The sequence below is a fragment of the Silene latifolia genome, chromosome 3, assembly GCF_048544455.1.
Source record: "Silene latifolia isolate original U9 population chromosome 3, ASM4854445v1, whole genome shotgun sequence".
Lineage (NCBI taxonomy): Eukaryota > Viridiplantae > Streptophyta > Magnoliopsida > Caryophyllales > Caryophyllaceae > Silene > Silene latifolia.
This window is the reverse complement of record NC_133528.1, coordinates 12,940,306-12,946,456: the sequence shown is the minus strand read 5'-3', so window position 1 is coordinate 12,946,456 and position 6,151 is coordinate 12,940,306. Positions and strand designations below refer to the sequence as shown.

The 6,151-nt window shown below is 42.2% G+C and overlaps 1 protein-coding gene across 1 annotated transcript; it reads right to left on the bottom strand.

Moving 5' to 3' along the window:
- Positions 1-2,253: 2,253 nt before the first annotated feature.
- LOC141647241 (germin-like protein) lies at positions 2,254-3,161 on the bottom strand. Its single transcript, XM_074455354.1, has 2 exons — positions 2,948-3,161; positions 2,254-2,822 (listed from the first exon to the last, which is right to left on the bottom strand). Exons 1-2 carry the CDS (start codon positions 3,069-3,071, stop codon positions 2,269-2,271), a joined length of 678 nt encoding a protein of 225 aa, XP_074311455.1. The 5' UTR covers positions 3,072-3,161; the 3' UTR covers positions 2,254-2,268.
- Positions 3,162-6,151: the final 2,990 nt, after the last annotated feature.

Here is a 6,151-nt window from a genome sequence, read left to right as displayed (position 1 = left end):
TAGTTTCACCAAATGACCTCATTTGACTGACGATTTCAGTCACTTTCGACAAATAAGATTGCACAGACTCCGTATCCCCCATTGTCAAGGCAGCAAAATCGCGACGGAGAGTTTGTAAACGTACCTTAATTACCCTCTCGTCACCCATATACTCTTGTTTGAGTATCTCCCATGCTTCATGAGATGTTGTTGCTCCTGAAATCCTCGGAAAAATTTCATCATCAAGTGCAGACTGGAGGAAGAACAGCGCTTTTGCATCTCGTTTGCGATTCTCCTTCAGTTGCTGATCAGGCACAGTCGGTGCCGGAGTCGGTTCAGTGTAACCGACCTCCACCAAGTCCCATAGCTCTTGAGACTTGAACATGGTCTTCATTTTAAGACTCCAAAGATGATATTTTTCCCCCTTAAAAACTGGAATTAAGGGTTGGGTCGAAGAATTGGTTCCGTTTCCTGCCATTCTTCGTATGTTAATTGGGTTTTTTTTGTTTTGTTTGGTTGGAAATCTGGGTGTCTGGCAAGTGATTTGGGGCTTTTGGTTTTCGGGAAGACGATGAAGTGCAGAGGAAAAGTAGTGGGACTTTGTTTTTTTGTTTTGGTGTTTGACTTTTCTTTGTTTCTTTTTCTTTTTCTTTTTTTTTGTTTTTTTTTTGTTTGGGAGTTTTGTTGGTTTGCGAAATGGATCAAAACTTGGTCTCCTGATACCACTTATTAGAGCAAAATAGGAAGATTTTTGTATTGAGATGATTAAATGATTACAAAGCAAGTCTTATTTATACTAATAAGACCACAACTTCTTAAACTGAAAATAAGGAACTAACCCACAACATTAGGCCACTAATCTATAATTTAGGAACTACCCACTCAACTTATTGACTCCTAAAAATACTCTAACAACTGATGACCATGACTACCATTTACCACATGATCCTAAATAATAGTAGTCAACTTTGAATTAGTTTCCAACATAATTATTTCAGCTTTTGTATCATGTAAATTGGTTTTACTTGACCATGTCGGCATGTCATTAATTTCAGCCAATGGTAGAGGTAGAGGGTTAGGATTAAATTTTCGGAATTTTTAGTTGAGGGTCTTCGGTGGATATAGAAAACAATTACTCCGTATTATGCAACCACCATTCGAAATTTCCAACTTGAGGGTCTTCGGTGTTTGCCAAATACTTTCTTTCTCGTATTCTACATTTCTACCTTAAGGAAGGGGAATCAGATTCCTTAGTGATGGACGAAATGAAATTTATAGATTGCTCGGACTTTGCTTATGACAACGTATGTTGTATACACTTTGGCAGTCCTTTTCCGGGATTTTCCCATCCAAACGTAGTTGTGGAGTTCATAATATTCCAATGTGCAAACTTGGTATGCATCAGTCTTATAGTTGAACCGAATCACCATCATGGTAATAGCGATACTGTTTATGCTGAAATGAGAAAACTAACAGTCTAACACTGACAGAGGAAATATTTGTTTTCAAAGTGTGTTGAATACTCAGAAATTCAAGCTACTAACTGTTAATATTATTGTGGTATATAACAGGTTTGCATCAGGGCTCTCCTTTGAGCGGCGTCCGCTCGTGGAGGTGTTCTCAATTTCAGTTTGCATGTATGGTTTAAACAATTCAGCTACGTTAGGTCTCTCGTGTACAATTTTGTGTTATGATGTAATGGAAAATTTTGTTACTTTCAATGAAAGCAAGATAAAACCTCAGCTTATACGCCCTTTTGAACGTGTTCCATTAAAATGTCTTGGTCGTCGTTACGATGGGGACTATTTTGGCGTGAAACTTAACTTGAAGGATAGTGAAGGACATGAGATTAGCAATGGATATTTGGGTTATGATTTTGCCACAGTCGAATACTGGCTAAATAGGCGCGTATGCTCAATTGTTAAGAGGCAGAGATGGCTTTGCGGCAGTGTACCATACTGTCTTTTCTGATGCTCTTCAATCAAAGCTTCAGTTCAATGTAATGGGAATTGAACTTGGTTGATGTACCGTTGAATGGTTCACTTATTGTCAGTACTCAGTATAGAATTATCGCGATAAGTAAAAATAATACTCTGTATATAATTATCACAAAGATACTCTTCGAACAACTAGACTAAGAGTCGAATTTATTACGACGAGTATAACACGTACATATAATTGTGCATCTAACAATAATAGCCAATAGAAGTATGAAAAATTCTATACAAGAATATCGTACACCCTTGCCAATGAGATGCCTAAGTTTTAATTTTATAGCTATTCCATAGTTTAATTTCCGGTGGAGAAATTGGATTGCAACATCTTGATCACATTAGCATCAAGCTGAAAAGCCTTGGATAGAACATCAACGTTGATCGGAGGCTCAGCACCAAAAACCGCGTTGGAAATAGTAACAACACCGGGATTCTGGCTACTCAATCCCGAAAATGCAACAGCTGGTGTCTTGCCGATGTTGAGTTGAAAGTGAATTAAACCTTGTGGGAACACGAAAACGTCTCCCTTGTTAAGCACCTTTGTGAACAACTTGTTACCGCCATTGGCCTGGTTTGATGTAACAAAACCAACATAGATGGTTCCATCCAAGACGGTGAACACCTCAGTGGCGCGAGGGTGGGTGTGGGGTGAGATTAGACCGTATGGCGCGAAGTCTAGTCTAGCAACTGATATGCCGAGGGTGTTGAGTCCGGGTAAGTTCATTGGACTCACTAGTTTCACACTTGATCCAAGTTTGTTTAATGGGGCTGGAACATCTAGCCCTTTGAACAGAAAATCTTCGGGTGTCGCGTCCATTGGATTCTTGCAAAAGAGTCCATTCACAAATACTGCAATAATAATAATACAGAGTACATACGTTAGTAATTATTACATCTCCAAAGTTAAGTACAAAAACATTATCGACTTGTGTTATAAACATGGACCTATATATAACTCGAAATTAAGTACTTACTTGCGTTATTGGTATCGTTTGTGGCGACACAAAAATCTTGGAGCTGGGTAGGATCAGTGGCATAGACCAAGGATAAAGTTATGAGCAAAAGGGTTAAGGTTGCAAAGAGCTTAGGAAATGCCATGATAATTTTGATTAGTAATTAAGGTGATTATTGGTTTGATTGTGGTTTTTGATCGATGATTGTTTAACACAACAAAATCGGGCTTTTATAGGCTAAGGATATGATAAATTAATGAGTTAAGGGTTGAAATGGTCGTAGAATTTAATTTGACGAAATATTATGTGATTAAAGTCTCTCTAATGGTGATGGTTGTATCACCAAATAAGTCTTTAAGCAGGTAATGACTTAGAATTAATAATAACTATTTCTTTCATAATGGTGGGGGCGCGTATTAGGAATCATGAATCTCCAGGCCGACTTACTACTAGCTACAGATTTGTGGTGGTGTTTTTACACATAAAACAGGATTGATTGATAACCATTTTTACCTACTAATTGAATCCGTTTTAAACTTCCAATAACGAGGCATATGCTCAAGTTGATCCTTTCCTAGCTAAGATATTACTCCCTAGTCCCTCAATTCAACTCCACTTTGCATGTTTCTCTTTTGCACACTATTCACAAGCGGACATTTTTTTTTTGGAAGAAAGGAGCAATATATAAATAAATAAACAAAAGAGTTACAAGTACATCACGGGGGCGGGTCGGGGGAAAGAGGCGCACATGCCACAACAAAGTCTAAAGTGCAAAGGTCTACAACAAAAGGAGGGGGCAAATCCCACTCAAAACAACCCGACAAAATACTAGAGTCTCTAATGGAGTGGTGGGCGATGGCATCCGCAACACGGTTGGCCGATCTCTTCTCAAATACAAGCTTCAAATGCGGGGAGTCCTGCAAGAGGGTCCTACACTCAAGAATAATGTTAGTGTAAACGGTCCACAAGGGGCATAAAATAGAGGTAACCGCATCAAGACAGTCAGAGGCAATCAAGACATTATTCACCAAGACTCTAGAGCGTAAAATCCCATCCCGAATGGCAAGGACCTCACAAAGGAAAGGGTTAGGACCAAGGAAGCGGGTGGACCAACCTAAAACCCAGGAACCAAAACCGTCTCTGATGACACACCCCAGGCTAGCTAAGGAAGAGGAGGGAGAAAAGGCCGCGTCAACGTTGGTTTTAAACCAACCAAGCGGCGGAGGGGCCCAGCTCAAAGGGTAGCTAAAGGCATCAAGGTGGGTGGAAATCATAACAGGGGTAGTGTGGGAACAATCAGAGGCGCGGGTCCAGGCAAAAGATTGGGAAGCGACCGAGGCACAGAAGGTGGAAGGGGAGGTAGAGGTGGATGCGGGGGGGGGGAGAAGGTTAAGTCACATCGTCTCAGCCAAAGGCGCCAGAGGACGAAGGTGAAGAGGGTAGTCCAACTAGGGGGGGTGAGAAGTGCAGTTATCATAAATCCAGTGGTGAAGGTCAGCATCGAAAAAGGAACTAGTGACATTGAGGATGGACCAAGAGTGAGAGGCAAAGCTACAGTCGCGGAGGGCATGGAGAGAGGTCTCGGGAATAGAGGGTTGGGACACAGGGAGCAGGACGAACTGGGCAAGATGTTTCTTCCAAAGAGAGAAGCTTTGTGCGGTAGCTTGTTCCACCACACAAGCCAGAGGAAGACTTTGATTCGAGGTTGGGTTGGAAGATCCCAGAGCCAACTAAGGTCGGTAGGGAAGGGGGAAGGGGTAAGGGTAGGGATAGGACGGCACAGAGAGGAATAAGCATCACTGACAGAGAATTTGCCTTTGGGGGCAAGGAAGGTGGAAAGGACATCAGGTCTGGGGGTAGTCGAGATGGGGATGGAGAGAATGTTGCTGATGATGTAGTCGGGGAGGACAAAGTCAAGGGAGTCGAGGGCCCAAACTCCATTGGAGATAATAGAGCATAATCTTGCAGTGGAGGAAGAAAGGCTTAGGGGGCCAAGAACGAGGGTTATGAGAGGGCCAAGGTCAAGCCAAGGGTCATCCCAAAGGCTGATGGTGGAGCCATCTCCAATGGACCAGAGGAGGTGATCTTTCAGGATGTTCCACCCTCTTCCAATGTTCTTCCAAATATGGGAACCCCGAGAGAAAGAGCGTCGGGAGGGAGTACAATATTTGCTGTGGATGGCCTTAGAGGCAGAGGAGGAGTTGTTGATGAGGACTTTAGTACTGAGTTTAGTTGAGAGAGCGTCATTAAGAGGCTCAGCGGCTTTAATGCCAAGGCCGCCAAGAGAAAGAGGAAGGGTGACAAGATCCCAATTAGCAAGATGGAGTTTGTTAGCAGACTGACTAGACCAAAGGAAGCTCCTAGTGGTCTTGTCAATGTCACGGAGGATGGAGGAGGGGAGGCGAATGCATTGCATCGCATGGTTGGGGATGGCGTTGATGGTAGATTTGATAAGGCAGATCCTACCGGCTCTAGAGAGGAACCGAGATTTCCAAGTGGCAAGTTTAGACTTAATGTTGTCCAAAATGTAATGTAAATCAGATCGCTTAGGTTTCCTACTTAGGAGGGGAAAACCAAGATAGGTACCCAGGTTGTTGGTTTTCTTGATGTCGAGGGCGTCTTCGAAGAGAGTGGCCTCGGTATGGGGGGGTGTTTGGAAAAGGTGATTTTGCTTTTGGAGCAGTTAATCTTTTGACCCGAGTTGGAACAGAAGGAGAGGATGGTATCTTGGAGGGTGATACGTGCATTTTATATAGTCTTTTTAGCCTATTTTATGCACGTATTTCTACGCTTTTATCGTAATTTATGCTACGAAATGCCCCGAATATGCTACTTTGGTTTGTTTTGTCTTATTTGTAGGAATGAACCAGAAAGTAGTGAAATCAAGCCTTTTACCGTCCGTTTAGCATGAATTTGGAGAAAGAGTGAATTTGGAGCGGGAATGTAGCTATTTTGAGATGCGCAAAGAAGAAAGATAGCTAGGCGAGCAAAGGAAGAACTTCAAATTGCTAGTGCCTACTTTGAAGAGCCATATCTCGATTTCTACAACTTATATTCAGGTGATTCTAATTGGGGATGAAAGTTTGTCCTCTTAGCTTTCCAATGCCACCGGAATCACCCTGTTTGACCAAGTAACGAAGAAATGGCAGCCGTTTGAAGTTCAGTGCGCAAAGCAGGAAATTGTTGCTGGAAAGTACTCGATCGAGTAGAATTATGTTCGATCGA

What these genes read in the sequence shown, in the direction of transcription:
- LOC141647241 (XM_074455354.1), bottom strand. Translation starts at nt 3,071, where the DNA reads ATGGCATTTCCTAAGCTCTTTGCAACCTTAACCCTTTTGCTCATAACT. An exon ending in AAACGATACCAATAACGCAA is followed by an intron (nt 2,823 to 2,947) that starts GTAAGTACTTAA and finishes TTATTATTGCAG; the next exon opens with TATTTGTGAATGGACTCTTT.